The sequence below is a fragment of the Cydia splendana genome, chromosome 3 (assembly GCF_910591565.1).
Source record: "Cydia splendana chromosome 3, ilCydSple1.2, whole genome shotgun sequence".
NCBI classification, from domain to species: Eukaryota; Metazoa; Arthropoda; class Insecta; order Lepidoptera; family Tortricidae; genus Cydia; species Cydia splendana.
The window spans coordinates 17,536,809-17,556,494 of NC_085962.1; the positions used below are offsets into that span (position 1 = coordinate 17,536,809).

General features: G+C 42.1%; 1 protein-coding gene across 1 annotated transcript in view; it reads left to right on the forward strand.

Moving 5' to 3' along the window:
• The window catches only part of LOC134806679 (sodium- and chloride-dependent glycine transporter 1-like), a 59,643-nt gene that overhangs the window by 30,564 nt on the left and 9,393 nt on the right, over positions 1–19,686 (forward strand). The window contains exons 6-8 of the mRNA XM_063780006.1: positions 15,530–15,662; positions 16,176–16,310; positions 17,057–17,160. Coding sequence (XP_063636076.1) covers positions 15,530–15,662; positions 16,176–16,310; positions 17,057–17,160 — 372 coding nt within the window. The remainder of the gene's footprint in view (positions 1–15,529; positions 15,663–16,175; positions 16,311–17,056; positions 17,161–19,686) is intronic.

Here is a 19,686-nt window from a genome sequence, read left to right on the forward strand (position 1 = left end):
GTATGTGCAATCTACTTAGAAACTGGGTTTAGAAATATAAAAACACACATTTTATATAGGATAATAAGTTTATTCAAGTAATATTCTGAACATATGAGATATAGTAACATCATTACTTATTCTGTGTACAGTGGAGAAAACATGCAAGTTGACATTTTTCGTTTTAAAATAAAGATAAACTAAACAGTATTTGCCACAAACCGATGTTAAAAAACTTTGCAGTTGTTGGTTGGCATAATACCATCTCTTACAATTTCTCTTCATTAACATTTTATGATACCTTCCTGTTTTTATTTACTTAATTTAATTTTTTACTTTTTATGTGATCGGTACTTCATTTATTTTAGATTTTGGGCTAATATTAGTTTGTTAACCGACTTTCAAATCTCAAAGAAGGAGGTTATCAATTCGGTTGTATGTTTTTTTTATTTTTTATTTTTTTTATGTTTGTTACTCATCTCCGTCATTCCTGGACCGATTTTGAAAATTAGTTTTTTGATTGTATGTATATGCATACAGATTGGTTCCGTTTTTGTCAAAACCCAGTTCTGATGATGGGATCCATGAGGAATCGAAGGAACTCCTCAAATTTTAAACGCATACATATAGTGATTTTTGGGTTTTTATCATCAAATTAAGCATACACATTCAAAAAAGTGACATTTGATGAAGTGCAACTGCTGATGATGATCAGAACGGAACTCTTCAACGACGCATAGTTCACGTTTGGCGATTTCTCGTCTTCGTTATGTTTGTTAAGCAAGTCAAGTTTTTAAGCCACATTTTTGTCAAGCTCGAGTTCTGATGATGGGATCCATGAGGAATCGAGGGAACTCCTCAAATCTTAAAGGCATGCGTATAGACATTTTTGTATTTTCATCAGAAAATCAAGGATTTTCATTAAAAACTGGCGCATTTGATGAAGTGGAACTGCTGATGATGACCAGAACAGAACTCTTCAACCACGCATAGTTCACGTTTGGCGATTTTTCCTCTTCGTTATGTTTGTTAAGCAAGTCAAGTTTTAAAGCCACATTTTTGTCAAGCTCGAGTTCTAATGATGGGATCCATAAGGAATCGAGGGAACTCCTCAAATATTAAAGGCATAAGTATAGATTTTTTTTGTATTTTCATCATAAAATCAAGCATTTACATTAAAAACTGTCGCATTTGATGAAGTGGAACTGCTGATGATGACCAGAACAAAACTCTTCAACGACGCATAGTACACGTTTGGTGATTTCTAATTTCGATTTTGACTTGGACTGCGACCCGGACTCGGACCCAGAACCGGACTCATACCCGGATCCGGTTCGGACCCGGACTCGGACCCGGACTTGGAATCGAACTCGGACCCGGACTCGGACTCGGACACGGACTCGGACTAGGACCCGGACTCGGACTCGGACCCGGACTCGGAACCGGACTCGGACTCGGACCCTGACACGGACTAGGACACGGATTCGGACCCGGACTCGGACTCAGACTCGGACCCGGACTCGGACCCGGACCTTGACCCGGAAAACCACTATAATATATATTATATTATAATAATTATTATTACACGTAAATTTGTTCACGAAGAAACCGTGTACCGACTCTTCATGCCATTATATTTTTAATTTGCTGTTATTCTCTACAAATCGACACTAAAAGTATCAAAATATCAAAATATGGAGTTCCGTTTGAGAAAGAAGCAAAACAATTTTGTCTTTGACAGTAATTGAATTATTGTGTGATTTTGAAAGCTAGACAATTCAAGATTTATATTTTTACTCACAAAGACAACACAGAAATTCAATCTCAAATGTAAACCTTCGAACAATTTCCATTCATTGACGACATCACTCAAAATTCTTCTTCAAGTCAGATGCCCGCTGGGGCTGCACCGGAGCACACGTATAATTCTTCAAATAAAAATGACAGCTTGATTTGACATTAAATCATATACGCACACGAGAAAGTATACCAGTAGATAAATTGTATTTCAAAAAATAGGGTACATAAATATCAGCTCGCGTCTCCTTTAAATTTGATTTGCTGTTATTTACGGGTCATAATGGTTGAAAACCTCAGTAAACTATCTTAAAACAATACGATTACAGTCGAATTTAAGTATTATGTTCCTTCAAATCAAAACTCGCTTAAAATGAAAAAAGTTTAAAGACTCATCCTTTACTGATTGGGATTAATTTTCATTTTGCGTCATTTTAAAAACGTATTTGACTTCTGTACGTCAATTAATTTTGATGACAATTGTAATCTTGTAATATATTATAGAACTTTTATCTTAAAATATTGCCTATTAACAGGAAGCGTTATGTAATTCGTATAAGTAATACCTGAAAGTCTTGTACCTAGATCTGTAATACCATGGATTGCGACGAATAAATGATTATGATTATGCCGTTCGTTCCGTCTATATGTATAAATAAATAAATAAATAAATATTATAGGACATTCTTACACAGATTGACCAAGTCCCCCAGTAAGCTCAAGAAGGCTTGTGTTGAGGGTACTCAGACAACGATATATATAATATATAAATACTTAAATACATAGAAAACAACCATGACTCAGGAACAAATATCTGTGTCATCACACAAATAAATGCCCTTACTGGGATTCGAACCCAGGACCATCGGCTTCACAGGCAGGGTCACTACCCACTAGGCCAGACCGGTCGTCAAATGCGTGTACGTGCTGTTTTCTGAAAATCTTCAAGAAAAAATAACGGCTAGACCAGCACGAAGTACTAGCGAGTTTTTGCGGCTTTGGAGACCGAGATAAAGCTTACAGGCCAATACCGCTGTGGCCTGGTTATTGTTATGTACACCTATGTATCGAATGTTTAAAAAAAAAATTTACTATAAAAAGCAATGTTTTATTTCGATTAGGTCTACATTTTGTGCATATTGTATATCTGAAGTATTTTCGTACTAAACTTGAAACTTTCGTTGAAACTAAATAAAATAATTATTCCTAATATACAGTCACCTGCAATTTATGTTACACAACACACAACGAAGGCCGCAAAAATATCTGACACGATCTTATTTGTAGAACCATAAGAGCATGTCATATATTTTTGCGGCCTTCGAAGAGAAGGTACCGGTCATTATCACCAACTTTGCCCGCATTTAAAAAAAAACACGATTTCTCAAAAAAAAAAACAAATCGTAATTACTTTTTTTGCTCAGCACGTCCATTGTGATCAAACGCATCAGTTTATTTGAAGAAAAAATATTTTTATCGTGTTTTACCCATTTTTTTGCGTTTTAGAGGGTGGGCAAAGATATCCGGAGTTTTCGCCAACATTGCCCACGTCAATTTGGTATTCAAATACAGCTCGTATGATGATGATGTCTAAGGATCACTGGTTTTGGGCAATCCTACCATTCCCTGTTAATAACTTAGCGATAAGTGTAAAAACTTTTAAATAAATTTGCTGGGCAATGTTGCCTACCCGTTTTTGCTCATTTCCATATAAGGCTCGCCTAAGCATTTTACAAAGGCTAGGGTTGTCACTTTTGAGAAAATCTGTTACAATAGTTTAATGGCCAAAAATATGATTTTTGCTGTGTTTTTCATTAGTTAACGGGATAAAACATCTAAGTAAAGGATAATAAGACAAATTAAATACAGTATATATTTATAAACTTACTTTAGTGTACAAACATAACCTTATTTTACATGCGAAGTTGGGTAAATTAGATGAAAGTGACAACCCTAATCCGTTTTTGGTGGTGGGCAATGTTGGTATGGATGCCAAATCACCGGATTACTTTGCCCACCGCTAAAACTCGCTAAAAATTACAAATTAAAGATATCTTATTGATACTGTTTTAACACCCCCTGGCACTGATTAAAATAACCGACTTGGTTTCACATTACATCTCAAAACTTTTTGAAGTGAAAATTTCTTTAGCGGCGTGTAATAGTGCCCTTGCGGCCTATTTGCTGAATAAATGTTGAAGTTTGAAGTTTGCATGCCAAGTTTCGTGCTTTCTGCCGGATGGGACAGGATTTAGGATGGGTCAGACCAGGACCGCATTTTTGCAGGTTCATCTTTTATTAGCCAGACTCTACCTCCATACTAAATCGAGCTAAGGAGTCGCACTATAAAGAAATATTGAACATTTTCTTTCAAGTTGATATACAGGGTGTCCATGCATTAGGGTATTTATATTCAATATTCAATAATTGTGACGTTCCACGGCAAAAGGTACCTTATGGCGGCTGGCGCTTACGTCGCATAGCGCCGCAATAATATTGGAGCGGCGTTAATAATAGCGTAAGCGCCAAGCGCCATAAGGTACCTTTACCCGTAGGACGTCACAATTTATTCATAAAATCAATACAATTTTACACGTCAATGGTATTTAGAACCAGTATACAAAGTATCATAACAAATTACGATTTTTTTACTTTGGAGCAACCTGTATGTGTTAGTAGCTCCTGAGGTAATAAATAGTATGACTAGATTTTGCCCTGTGCGCGGGGCCCGAGGGCCCCGCGGTCTTCTTGTAGTTTGTTGTTGGTGCTGTTGTTTTTGTTGTAGTAGTAGTAGTAGTAGTTTGTTTTCCAAAGGGAAAAAGAAATAAAGTTGTACTTTTGCTAGGACGAAAAGATCCGCGTGAAAGCACTACATTCCCGCAGCTCGGCCTGGCCTCGCGTGCTTGGGAACTCGTAAGGGACGCTCCGGGCCTTCGGCCCTACGCGGAGCTCGGCCTTCGTCCTTCACTGGGTTTCGAAGCTCAGCGTCGGGCCTTCGGCCCGCCGCTTCGCTTATTAAAACAGTTGGGAGGGTTGGTTTTGCTTCGGGGCTTAAGCGGGAAGTTGGAGCTTAAACACGACCCAATAGGAAAAGTGTCTTAGACAAGCGAAACGGCGGGCCGAAGGCCGAAGGCCGTAGGCCAACTTCCCCCTCTCGTGTGACGCTTCGGGCCTTCGGCCCTACGCGGAGCTCGGCCTTCGGCCTTCGCGAGCCTCGACGCTTCGCCGTCGGGCCTTCGGCCCGCCGGCTTCGCTTATCAAGACAGTTGACTTTGTAGAACGCTTGGGGGAACTGCATTCACGCAGCTCGGCCTGAAGCTCGCCCTTCGGGCTCGCTTAACCTACTTGGAAATTTGAATTTTGCCCTTGTCGCCCGCCATTTTGGATTTTTCCAAAAAAATTTTTTACATGGTAATGCTGGGCCCCCTAGCTCGCCGCATGCCAAATCTCAGCGCACTCGGACCAACTTGAAAAATTAAAAAAAAAAGTCGGCCATTTTGAAATTTTTTAAATGCAGTTTGATTTGTTTCGGGGCCCTCTATGACATTTGGTCGAGCACCCCCCACCTACCTCGCACCGTTTAAAAGTTGCCATACAAAATTAAAATGACCATTTTTTCCGCCATCTTGGATTTTTTCGAAATTTTTTTCCCATACGAATCTAGAGGACCCCGAGATTCCGTGACCAAAATTTCAGCGCGCTAGGACAAACTTGAAAAAATTAAAAAAAAAAGTCAGCCATTTTGAAAAAAAATGGCGGCGTCAAACACTGCCAGGGTCCCTCTATGACATTTGGTCGAGCACCCCCCACCTACCTCCCACCGTTTGGCCGGGCCGTCGAACATTTTTCTGACCGGAAGCGGTAGGCCAAAAGTCGGAATTTTCTGAAGTCACGAGACCGCCCTCTATACGACCGTACCAAAGTCTAATACCCCACGAACCTCCTTCTGGGAGAACAATCATGTCAATTAATCAGTCGTGTTGCAGCTTTAAATAAGATTAACTAGATTTTGCCCTGTGCGCGGGGCCCGAGGGCCCCGCGGTGCGCGTGTTGTTGTTTGTGCTATTGTTGGTATTGTTGTTTATGTGTTGTTGTTGTTGGTGCTGTTGTTTGTGCTGTTGTTGGTGCCGTAGTTTTGTTTTCCAAAGGGAAAGAGAAATGAATTTCTACTTTTGTTAGGACGGAAAGATCCGCGTGCGAGCACTTCATTCCCGCAGCTCGGCCTTCGGCCTCGCGTGCATGGGAAATCTAAAGGGACGCTCCGGGCCTTCGGCCCTACGCGGAGCTCGGCCTTCGGCCTTCGCTGGGTTCCGAAGCTCAGCGTCGGGCCTTCGGCCCGCCGCTTCGCTTATTAAAACACTTGGAGGGTTGGTTTTGCTTTGGGGGGTAAGCGGGAAGTTGGAGCTTAAACACGACCCAATAGTAAAAGTGTCTTGACAACCTCACGTCGGGCCTACGGCCTTCGGCCTTCGGCCCGCCGTTTCGCTTGTCTAAGACACTTTTCCTATTGGGTCGTGTTTAAGCTCCAACTTCCCCCTCTCGTGTGACGCTTCGGGCCTTCGGCCCTACGCGGAGCTCGGCCTTCGGCCTTCGCGAGCCTCGACGCTTCGCCGTCGGGCCTTCGGCCCGCCGGCTTCGCTTATCAAGACAGTTGACTTTGTAGACCGCTTGGAGGAACTGCATTTACGCAGCTCGGCCTTCGGCCTCGCGTTTTGGGAGTGGGGGTGGCGGCTCCGGGCCTTCGGCCCTCCGCCGGGGTCGGCCTTCGGCCTCCCGGCCTGAAGCTCGCCCTTCGGGCTCGCTTAACACACTTTTTGTATAGGATTTTGCTTTGTTCGTCATTCCCGCAGCTCGGCCTTCGGCCTCGCCCAAAATTACTGGGGGTGGGGCACGCTTGGACATTCGGGGTGAAGCTCCGGGCCTGACGGCCCTCCGCGGGGTCGGCCTTCGGCCTCCCGGCCTGAAGCTCGCCCTTCGGGCTCGCTTAACCTACTTGGAAATTTGACTATTGCCCGTGCCCGCGCCGTTTTGGACTTTTCCAAAAATTTTTTTTCACATGGTAATCTTGGGCCCCCAGGCTCGCCGCATGCCAAATCACAGCGTGCTCGGACCAACTTGAAAAAAAAAAAAAAAAAGTCGGCCATTTTGAAAAATTTTAAATGCAGTTTTATTTCTCTCGGGGCCCTCTATGACATTTGGTCGAGCACCCCCCACCTATCACGCACCGTTTAAAAGTTGCCATACAAAATTAAAATGACCATTATTTCCGCCATCCTGGATTTTTTCCAAAAATTTTTTTTTTCATATGAATCTAGAGGCCTCTATCTCTCGCCATGCAAAATCTCAGCGCGCTCGGACCAACTTGAAAAATTAAAAAAAAAAAAGTCAGACATTTTGAAATTTTTTAAATGCAGTTTGTTTTGTCTCGGGGTCCTCTATGACATTCGGTCGAGCACCCCCCACCTATCTCGCACCGTTTAAAAGTTGCCATACAAAATAAAAGTGGCCATTTTTTCCGCCATCTTGGATTTTTTCGAAAATTTTTTTTCCCATACGAATCTAGAGGACCCCGAGATTCCGTGACCAAAATTTCAGCGCGCTAGGACAAACTTGAAAAAATTAAAAAAAAAAGTTGGCCATTTTGAAAAAAAAAATGGCGGCGTCAAAAACTGCCAGGGTCCCTCTATGACATTTGGTCGAGCACCCCCCACCTAGGTTTCACCGTTACGCCAGGCCGTTGAACATTTTTCTGACCGGAAGCGGTAGACCAAAAGTCGGAATTTTCTGGAGGTCACGAGACCGCCCTCTATACGACCGTACCAAAGTCAAATACCCCACGAACCCCCTTCTGGGAGAACAATCGTGTCAATTAATCAGTCGTGTTGCAGCTTTAAATAAGATTAACTAGATTTTGCCCTGTGCGCGGGGCCCGAGGGCCCCGCGGTGCGCGTGTTGTTTGTTGTTGGTACTGTTGTTTGTGCTGTTGTTTTTGGTAATGTTGTTGGTGCTGTTGTTGGTGTTGTTATTTGTGCTATAGTTTTGTTTTCCAAAGAGAAAAAGAAATGAAGTTTTATTTGTCCTAGAAAGAAAAGGTCCGCGTGGGAGCACTTCATTCCCGCAGCTCGGCCTTCGGCCTCGCGTGCTTGGGAAAACATAAGGGACGCTCCGGGCCTTCGGCCCTACGCGGAGCTCGGCCTTCGGCCTTCGCTGGGTTTCGAAGCTCAGCGTCGGGCCTTCGGCCCGCCGCTTCGCTTATTAAAACACTTGGGAGGGTTGGTTTTGCTTCGGGGCTCAAGCGGGAAGTTGGAGCTTAAACACGACCCAATAGTAAAAGTGTCTTGACAAGCTCACGACGGGCCTACGGCCTTCGGCCTTCGGCCCGCCGTTTCGCTTGTCTAAGACACTTTTCCTATTGGGTCGTGTTTAAGCTCCAACTTCCCCCTCTCGTGTGACGCTTCGGGCCTTCGGCCCTACGCGGAGCTCGGCCTTCGGCCTTCGCGAGCCTCGACGCTTCGCCGTCGGGCCTTCGGCCCGCCGGCTTCGCTTATCAAGACAGTTTACTTTGTAGAACGCTTGGGGGATCTGCATTCACGCAGCTCGGCCTTCGGCCTCGCGTTTTGGGAGTCGGGGTGGAGGCTCCGGGCCTTCGGCCCTCCGCCGGGGTCGGCCTTCGGCCTCCCGGCCTGAAGCTCGCCCTTCGGGCTCGCTTAACACACTTTTTGTATAGGATTTTGCTTTGTTCGTCATTCCCGCAGCTCGGCCTTCGGCCTCGCCCAAAATTACTGGGGGTGGGGCACGCTTGGACATTCGGGGTGAAGCTCCGGGCCTGACGGCCCTCCGCGGGGTCGGCCTTCGGCCTCCCGGCCTGAAGCTCGCCCTTCGGGCTCGCTTAACCTACTTGGAAATTTGACTATTGCCCGTGCCCGCGCCGTTTTGGACTTTTCCAAAAATTTTTTTTCACATGGTAATCTTGGGCCCCCAGGCTCGCCGCATGCCAAATCACAGCGTGCTCGGACCAACTTGAAAAAAAAAAAAAAAAAGTCGGCCATTTTGAAAAATTTTAAATGCAGTTTTATTTCTCTCGGGGCCCTCTATGACATTTGGTCGAGCACCCCCCACCTATCACGCACCGTTTAAAAGTTGCCATACAAAATTAAAATGACCATTATTTCCGCCATCCTGGATTTTTTCCAAAAATTTTTTTTTTCATATGAATCTAGAGGCCTCTATCTCTCGCCATGCAAAATCTCAGCGCGCTCGGACCAACTTGAAAAATTAAAAAAAAAAAAGTCAGACATTTTGAAATTTTTTAAATGCAGTTTGTTTTGTCTCGGGGCCCTCTAGATTTTGCCCTGTGCGCGGGGCCCGAGGGCCCCGCGGTGCGCGTGTTGTTGTTTGTGCTATTGTTGGTATTGTTGTTTATGTGTTGTTGTTGTTGGTGCTGTTGTTTGTGCTGTTGTTGGTGCCGTAGTTTTGTTTTCCAAAGGGAAAGAGAAATGAATTTCTACTTTTGTTAGGACGGAAAGATCCGCGTGCGAGCACTTCATTCCCGCAGCTCGGCCTTCGGCCTCGCGTGCATGGGAAATCTAAAGGGACGCTCCGGGCCTTCGGCCCTACGCGGAGCTCGGCCTTCGGCCTTCGCTGGGTTCCGAAGCTCAGCGTCGGGCCTTCGGCCCGCCGCTTCGCTTATTAAAACACTTGGAGGGTTGGTTTTGCTTTGGGGGGTAAGCGGGAAGTTGGAGCTTAAACACGACCCAATAGTAAAAGTGTCTTGACAACCTCACGTCGGGCCTACGGCCTTCGGCCTTCGGCCCGCCGTTTCGCTTGTCTAAGACACTTTTCCTATTGGGTCGTGTTTAAGCTCCAACTTCCCCCTCTCGTGTGACGCTTCGGGCCTTCGGCCCTACGCGGAGCTCGGCCTTCGGCCTTCGCGAGCCTCGACGCTTCGCCGTCGGGCCTTCGGCCCGCCGGCTTCGCTTATCAAGACAGTTGACTTTGTAGACCGCTTGGAGGAACTGCATTTACGCAGCTCGGCCTTCGGCCTCGCGTTTTGGGAGTGGGGGTGGCGGCTCCGGGCCTTCGGCCCTCCGCCGGGGTCGGCCTTCGGCCTCCCGGCCTGAAGCTCGCCCTTCGGGCTCGCTTAACACACTTTTTGTATAGGATTTTGCTTTGTTCGTCATTCCCGCAGCTCGGCCTTCGGCCTCGCCCAAAATTACTGGGGGTGGGGCACGCTTGGACATTCGGGGTGAAGCTCCGGGCCTGACGGCCCTCCGCGGGGTCGGCCTTCGGCCTCCCGGCCTGAAGCTCGCCCTTCGGGCTCGCTTAACCTACTTGGAAATTTGACTATTGCCCGTGCCCGCGCCGTTTTGGACTTTTCCAAAAATTTTTTTTCACATGGTAATCTTGGGCCCCCAGGCTCGCCGCATGCCAAATCACAGCGTGCTCGGACCAACTTGAAAAAAAAAAAAAAAAAGTCGGCCATTTTGAAAAATTTTAAATGCAGTTTTATTTCTCTCGGGGCCCTCTATGACATTTGGTCGAGCACCCCCCACCTATCACGCACCGTTTAAAAGTTGCCATACAAAATTAAAATGACCATTATTTCCGCCATCCTGGATTTTTTCCAAAAATTTTTTTTTTCATATGAATCTAGAGGCCTCTATCTCTCGCCATGCAAAATCTCAGCGCGCTCGGACCAACTTGAAAAATTAAAAAAAAAAAAGTCAGACATTTTGAAATTTTTTAAATGCAGTTTGTTTTGTCTCGGGGCCCTCTATGACATTCGGTCGAGCACCCCCCACCTATCTCGCACCGTTTAAAAGTTGCCATACAAAATAAAAGTGGCCATTTTTTCCGCCATCTTGGATTTTTTCGAAAATTTTTTTTCCCATACGAATCTAGAGGACCCCGAGATTCCGTGACCAAAATTTCAGCGCGCTAGGACAAACTTGAAAAAATTAAAAAAAAAAGTTGGCCATTTTGAAAAAAAAAATGGCGGCGTCAAAAACTGCCAGGGTCCCTCTATGACATTTGGTCGAGCACCCCCCACCTAGGTTTCACCGTTACGCCAGGCCGTTGAACATTTTTCTGACCGGAAGCGGTAGACCAAAAGTCGGAATTTTCTGGAGGTCACGAGACCGCCCTCTATACGACCGTACCAAAGTCAAATACCCCACGAACCCCCTTCTGGGAGAACAATCGTGTCAATTAATCAGTCGTGTTGCAGCTTTAAATAAGATTAACTAGATTTTGCCCTGTGCGCGGGGCCCGAGGGCCCCGCGGTGCGCGTGTTGTTTGTTGTTGGTACTGTTGTTTGTGCTGTTGTTTTTGGTAATGTTGTTGGTGCTGTTGTTGGTGTTGTTATTTGTGCTATAGTTTTGTTTTCCAAAGAGAAAAAGAAATGAAGTTTTATTTGTCCTAGAAAGAAAAGGTCCGCGTGGGAGCACTTCATTCCCGCAGCTCGGCCTTCGGCCTCGCGTGCTTGGGAAAACATAAGGGACGCTCCGGGCCTTCGGCCCTACGCGGAGCTCGGCCTTCGGCCTTCGCTGGGTTTCGAAGCTCAGCGTCGGGCCTTCGGCCCGCCGCTTCGCTTATTAAAACACTTGGGAGGGTTGGTTTTGCTTCGGGGCTCAAGCGGGAAGTTGGAGCTTAAACACGACCCAATAGTAAAAGTGTCTTGACAAGCTCACTCGCTCGTTTCGCTTGTCTAAGACACTTTTCCTATTGGGTCGTGTTTAAGCTCCAACTTCCCCCTCTCGTGTGACGCTTCGGGCCTTCGGCCCTACGCGGAGCTCGGCCTTCGGCCTTCGCGAGCCTCGACGCTTCGCCGTCGGGCCTTCGGCCCGCCGGCGTCGCTTATCAAGACAGTTTACTTTGTAGAACGCTTGGGGGAACTGCATTCACGCAGCTCGGCCTTCGGCCTCGCGTTTTGGGAGTCGGGGTGGAGGCTCCGGGCCTTCGGCCCTCCGCCGGGGTCGGCCTTCGGCCTCCCGGCCTGAAGCTCGCCCTTCGGGCTCGCTTAACACACTTTTTGTATAGGATTTTGCTTTGTTCGTCATTCCCGCAGCTCGGCCTTCGGCCTCGCCCAAAATTACTGGGAGTGGGGCACGTTTGGACATTCGGGGTGAAGCTCCGGGCCTGACGGCCCTCCGCGGGGTCGGCCTTCGGCCTCCCGGCCTGAAGCTCGCCCTTCGGGCTCGCTTAACCTACTTGGAAATTTGACATTTGCCCGTGCCCGCGCCGTTTTAGACTTTTCCAAAATTTTTTTTTCACATGGTAATCTTGGGCCCCCAGGCTCGCCGCATGCCAAATCTCAGCGCGCTCGGACCAACTTGAAAAAAAAAAAAAAAAAAAGTCGGCCATTTTGAAAATTTTTAAATGCAGTTTGTTTTGTCTCGGGGCCCTCTATGACATTTGGTCGAGCACCCCCCACCCATCTCGCACCGTTTAAAAGTTGCCATACAAAATTAAAATGACCATTATTTCCGCCATCTTGCATTTTTTCCAAATTTTTTTTTTCATAGGAATCTAGAGGCCTTTATCTCTCGCCATGCAAAATCTCAGCGCGCTCGGACCAACTTGAAAAAATTAAAAAAAAAAAGTCGGCCCGTTTGAAAATTTTTAAATGCAGTTTGTTTTGTCTCGGGGCCCTCTATGACATTCGGTCGAGCACCCCCCACCTATCTCGCACCGTTTAAAAGTTGCCATACAAAATAAAAGTGGCCATTTTTTCCGCCATCTTGGATTTTTTCGAAATTTTTTTTTCCCATACGAATCTAGAGGACCCCGAGATTCCGTGACCAAAATTTCAGCGCGCTAGGACAAACTTGAAAAAATTAAAAAAAAAAAGTCGGCCATTTTGAAAAAAAAATGGCGGCGTCAAAAACTGCCAGGGTCCCTCTATGACATTTGGTCGAGCACCCCCCACCTAGGTTTCACCGTTACGCCAGGCCGTTGAACATTTTTCTGACCGGAAGCGGTAGACCAAAAGTCGGAATTTTCTGGAGGTCACGAGACCGCCCTCTATACGACCGTACCAAAGTCAAATACCCCACGAACCCCCTTCTGGGAGAACAATCGTGTCAATTAATCAGTCGTGTTGCAGCTTTAAATAAGATTAATTATTAATTATTAAATTATTAAATTATTAAATTATTAAATTATTAAATTATTAAATTATTAAATTATTAAATTATTAAATTATTAAATTATTAAATTATTAAATTATTAAATTATTAAATTATTAAATTAAATTAAATTAATTAAAACTTTCTTCGACCGTTTTGATTATCTTTTTTATTTATGACATTAATAAGATTCTGACTTTTGACAAATGTCATCATTGCCGCACATTTTCAAACAAATTGTCAAAAGCACTGCCAATGATTAATACAGTATGTTTCTTTTTGTTGTCGATTATTGGAATTAACTTTTGTTTGATAATTTAATGTTTTATCTTTTGTTCTAATTAAAAAGAAATTACCGTTAGAGCATTTCTGAGAAGTAACCCTATGTGGGATTTCAGGGTTTGTCCAATGGCTAAGGTCACCCTGTATTTAAAAACGTAAACGTTAAAGTTTTTGGGATATATGTATAGTAGACTATTTATACTCCACATTGATACCATAAGAAGTAGGGTTTGCAATCCGGATCCGAAATGTATGAAATTATCCGGATCTGGATCCGGATCCGCGGATCTTCTCATACATTTCGGATCCGTCGTGCAAACCCTAATAAGAAGTTAATAAAACTGCCTGAAAGTTAGAGAGGACTATGGAGGAGATTACTGTTTACTAGCTTTTGACTTAACTCCTGGCCCCTGTTTCACCAACGTGACAGGTGCGACGAATTGTAAAATCACTGTTGCTGACGTCACAGGCATCCATGGGCTACGATTACCACTTACCATCGGGCGGGCCGTATTCCTGTTTGCCACCATCATTGTATTATTAAAAAAAAACTTTATTATATCGGAAAAAACAGATATTTCTCCTGTGAAGTATCTTAATTGTGTCATATAGAAGCAAAAAGTCAGCAACATCCACTGTTTACCTGTTGGATGTTGCTGACTTTGCTTCTATATGACACAATTGTTCAGTGAAAGTTACCTCAAATCTCAATAAATTAGTACTTACTTATTCAGGTTTTGTAAAATAATACACAATACACATTACACATGGATTTTATTTTCCTCGTATTGGAAATAAAAAGTAGAGTGTTTAACTCGGATGAAAGCACCCATTTGTGCCTTTCATCCCTTGGTTAACAATTAACTATTAGGTAAGTATATTGTACGAAGTAATTTCACACAATTCAAAATACCTGGAATATGGATAACGTGGGCTAGAATTATAATAATATAAACACTCGCTTCCTTGTTAGCCTTTGAACTTCATGTAAATTAAACTTCCTCGCCTGCGGGGTTTGTATTTCTTGGTAACTATTAGGTAAGATATTGTATATGAAGTAATTTCACACAATTCAAAATACCTGGAATATGGATAACGTGGGCTAGTATTATAATAATATAAACACTCGCTTCCTTGTTAGCCTTTGAACTTCATGTAAATTAAACTTCCTCGCCTGCGGGGTTTGTATTTCTTGCGTTGGCGTTGGGGTTGGCCCAACGTGAAGAGGAGCCATTAGTGAGTGAGTCTTTTGTACCTAGTACTATTATTTATTCTGTGCCAACAATTAATTTGTAAAAACTACGTCGCTCGTCGTTGTAACCGGACTTTATGTCAATTTCCGTCGTTAAAAGCGGTCGGTCGTTATAAGCGGAGTCGTAATAAACGGTTGTACTTTCATAGTAGCTCATACTAAAACCAAACATGTGCCTATACTTACGGCGCTATAAGCGGTTGGTTGTTATATGCGAAGTCGTACTAACCGGACTCTACTGTATTTGGAAACGATAAGTTACGTACCACTTTCGTTCAATCTATTCCATAGATAAACAATGAGTCACTTTCAGAGTAGGTATGAGGTATGACAATAATTTAAATAAAAAATAAAACAGTACCGTCCAAGTACTACCTAATAAAATCACAATTTTCAAAATGTATTATTACATTTTGAACTTTTATGAAATAAGTATAAGTACTTACCTATTTAGTGAGATGTGGGTCATGTGGGCTAGTATTGTATTGACAAGCGTAGCCTCCAAAGAGAAGAACGGATTGGATTACAGTCCTCATAACTTGTGTGGGATATTTTTAAAGCATTAACTGAATTTTGGTGTGTCTACGTCAAAATTCAGCAACACATTTTTTTTATATTTTGGGTAAACTTTTTGGGTGTTTCTGTCAGTGCCGTATCCGAATATTAAGCAGGAAACGATAACACCACCCTTCAAAGGGTGCAAAGAGACATAGCTATATATACCAATAATATCAAAAATGAAGCTGCAAACTAAATATCAACATAAATATTTAACTTAGAATTAATTTAAAAGTGGAAAAATTACTGTCTTGGTTGAGCCTTGAACTCACGGCCTCTGGATAAGCCAGCAAACAAGACAAGACAAGAAAGACAGTAATTTTTCCATTTTTAATTTTATTCTAAGCTTAATCGCATCGTTCGCTGACGTTTCTGCTTGTTAAAAATTAAAAAAATAATATTTAATTGTAATATTAGTCAGCTTATATTTCAAAGTAAACGATGTGACAAGAATTTGACACGAAGCGGAGATAGCACGATGTAGCATATAATTGAGTTTCTGATTAAACAAGTTCATTAGGTACCTTTATTGCAGTAACAAGGTGCTCGGGCTTTCATCGGGGATAGAAGAAATAGGTCACATAAGATTGGACATGGCGGCGTGCTTATTTGCTGCTTGGCTTATTGTTTTCCTTTGCTTGTGCAAAGGTGTGCAGTCATCTGGAAAGGTATCAGAAAATTTTAAATGTGTAGACTAGGGTAACCAAAAATTTAAATGTATTGTAGACTAGAGTAACTAGGGCGTTAGACAAAGAAGGGCTACTTTGATATGTTTCGAATTAACTGATATAATATACCTATTAATTAGTTATTTGTTTTACAAGGGGGAAATATGAATAAATTGTCATACGTATACAATCCGTTTTTACTATACAAGCTAAATAATTAAACAAAATTGGGTAAGTATCTCAATAGATAAAAGGATAGAATAAAAGACATCAACGACCATCTTTCTCAGTTAAAAAAAAGCTCGTTGATGTCTTTTGTTCTATCGTTTGATTTTGTCCTCTTGATGTCCTCGTAATTGTTTAAACTCATCATAGTTCACTAAAGCGTTTCGTAATGAAGTCATTATTATTTGAGTCGCGAGCCCATAGTGAAAGGTACGCGATTATAGTTATTCATGCATTAAAGTCGACGATATGAAAAACATTTTTCCCTGAAGTCTTTCAAATTTGCAGGTCGTGTATTTCACTGCACTGTTTCCGTACGTTGTGCTGGTGATTTTGTTCTTTCGCGGAGTGACATTGCCAGGCGCTGGGACCGGAATTCTGTTTTACCTTACACCGGATTTTAGCCAACTAGCAAACGCTCAAGTATGTAAAATTAATTTAAGTGTCGAACTATGTATAAATATTTTGTATATGCTAAGGGCTTTTTATATACATAGAGGATTATTTAATGAGTTGTGTTGATATTTGATCATAACCTGACCGACAATATTGTTAAAACAAAAATGGAAATATTCAAAAAACAAGCTGAATTCAGCATAAATTATATGACATTTTTAACTTTAAATATGGTCAGGAATAAGCTATTAAAATATTTCGCATTCCTCGCGGCTACCGTGTATTGTATTTTATCTACATAGTATCATAAATAAAAACCCTCTATGGTACGTTCAAAAACCGCAAAATACGACCAGCATAAAAATAAACTGTTTTGTTACAACAAATGTCTTGTCTGTGAATATGTTTTATTACAAGAAAACCGATTTTCTAATTTCATTAAAGTTTCGGCATATTTTAATTCAATTTTATTAACAATGCACTTCACTTGCTCTGTGCTCATTTGGGGAAGCAGTCATTCCAATATACTTAACGGCTCGGCCACGACATTGCGCGACTGGCGACGGCGGTGGCGGCAACCATAGGTTAGGCAAGACACAGCGTTCGGACCTTTCGTTCTCACCTATGGTTGCCGCCGCCGCCGTCGCCGGTCGCGCAAAGTCGTGGCCGAGCCGTAAGACCATGAATCTTTTTATTTCTTGAACTGAGTTGTTTCTAATTTTAATAATGATGGTGAGAAAACTCTATGTATAATTAATACGGCTATATTTCAGGTTTGGGGTGACGCTGCCGTGCAAATATTTTTCGCCCTTAGCCCGGCATGGGGTGGACTCATTACTTTATCATCTTACAACAAATTCTCAAACAACTGCTACAAGTAAGTGAAATCAATACATTTTATTTTTTATTTTTTAATACGGCCAGTTTTTTCGCATTTCTAAGGTGGATGTCTAGGGATGGGATGCCGATTATCAGCCAAAAGATGGCGTCAGTGTGCACGAATTGTGGATTTTCACCGTTTCTCCCAAAATATAAACAGTTTCATAAGATGTGTTGATATTGGCGAAAATAATAAAAAATATTACGTCCAAATCGAAACATGTTATACTCAACAGTGTCTAATCTAAATAATCAGAGAATAAAACTGCAAAATATTGCAATATCTTGCATTCACGCACGCTCACATACCTAAAGTCAGTGTCTAATGTAACCTAGAGGGCGCAGTGCAGCGCATGAATATTTTGTTTTTAGGAAGAACAATTTAGAATTTTAATTCTTATTTGAGACATTGACAAGTAACTTAGAACCAACTGATACGTATTTTCAGACGTTGATTGTCATGTGCTTGTGGCACCCACAACATCTGTTTTGAATAAATTTTAGCTAGAGTATCAATGAATCTGGGTTCAAATCCCGACGGTGCTTAATTTTTTTATTTTTTTATTATTTTAAAAAAACTTTTATAGATTATATGTTTTTATTCTTATTATCAATTGAAAATGACGCAAATTATTTTACCTAAAATTACAAAAACGCTTTTAATGTTAGCTTAGTACAGTCGCCATCAGATATATCGGGGCGGATAAGGCGCTCACAAATATCTGAACACGTCTCTATTGTCAAGGCGTTAGAGTGCGTGTTCAGATATTTTTGAGCACCTCGGACGCTCCGATATATCTGATGGCGACTGTACTAACACTACTAAGTAAGCTGGCGTGTGAGTCACATTTCTGGGGAAGTAATGAGAAACAGAAAAAAACAGAATAGTGTTCTTTAAACACAATATAATATTGTGATTATGATGGGATGCGAACTCGTTTATTTGCCTATATATGGTTGCACATAGAAGCGCTGGTGGTCTAGCGGTAAGAGCGTGCGACTTTCAATCCGGAGGACGCGGGTTCAATCCCCGGCTCGTACCAATGAGTTTTTCGGAACTTATGTACGAAATAATAATTTGTATTTCGCTTAGATCCCCACGTTACATGCTAAACCTAGTGTGGGGATCACTGTAGGTACTGCCCCTCTGTAATTCAAGTTGTCAAATAAATATACATATTTAGAATTTATTGAATTTTAGTTTATGTTGTAGTTAGTTTTAGCTTTATGTAGTTTTTAATTTTAGTTTATATATTTTTTTGTTTATATTACATATTGTATTTCCTACTAAACTTTTCGTATCATTATCATCTGTTCTTCAATTAAAAAAATTTTTTTTTGTAATGTCCATTGATATTTGCCAGTCGCATAAGGTAATAAAAAGCAAAAAAATAAATAAATAAATAAATAAAAATAAAAATTATCCAGTCTTTGTTCGTGATTTGAACTCGGCAACGCTGTTCAACTTAGACTTATACTCAATAGCTAGAAGCCACTAGAGCATTTAACCGTAGTAGATCCGGGCGAAACATGCCTTCTTATTTAAGTAACCCATTACTGTCAAAAATATCAAGTTTGAAATAGAATTTTTCATTGTCGACTTACCGACATCCGAACGTTGCGAGCATGTTGCCTTTTCAAACCATTTGGCAACGTCGCCCGGGGAATAACTAGAAATCTTCTAAAAATGTATGTCCTTTTATATTTTGATATTTATGATTATAAATTTATGACGATTTTCTATGCTGCAAATTGATTAAATTATTGAGAGAAAAATGCTTGCAAAGAAAACAAGAAATATCCGTTTTCATTTCTCATGCATTGAAAGAGGGTCATTGTTATTCTAAAAGTTGTGCAGAAAATGATACGTTTCTGCACTAGAGCATTTTTGGTTCCAATTCCAAGTACGATTTTTTTTTACGATAAGCAATTGAAATTTGGGTATAAATGGATTTTTCATATAATTTCCATTCTGATATTTGACTCCCCTTTCCATAAATAACGATACTTTTGGCTAAATTGTTAATTGAAAGTATCCTAAAAAAATACTATAATAGTAGATTGTTAACCAAGGGTTGAAAGGCACCCATTTCTGTCGAGGTAGTTTGGCGCTCGAACGCAGTGAGAGCGCCAATAGTCCGAGACGGAAATGGTGCCTTTCACCCGAGTTAAACACTCTACTTTTCATATCGAATGCGAGGAAACCAAACAAGACAAGGCAATTTCGCAAAATCAGTAATTGAAGTACTAATAGACCTACGGCCATGATTTTTTTCCTTAGTACTTACTTGCAATCGGAGACTTTACATGTGTGAAGATTAATAACCCCTAGCGAAGATCATTTAGATTGCAATATTTACGAAAACACACATTTTTTAACAAACTGCAGTAATTTTAAAATGATTTGTTCATTAAAGTATGAAAATCAGCGGGATTGCCTCTTACTTTTTAATTTTATACTTTTTCGTCCTATAAGCCGCAACAGACTACCGGACCGCACCGCGACCTTGGTGCGCCGCACCAC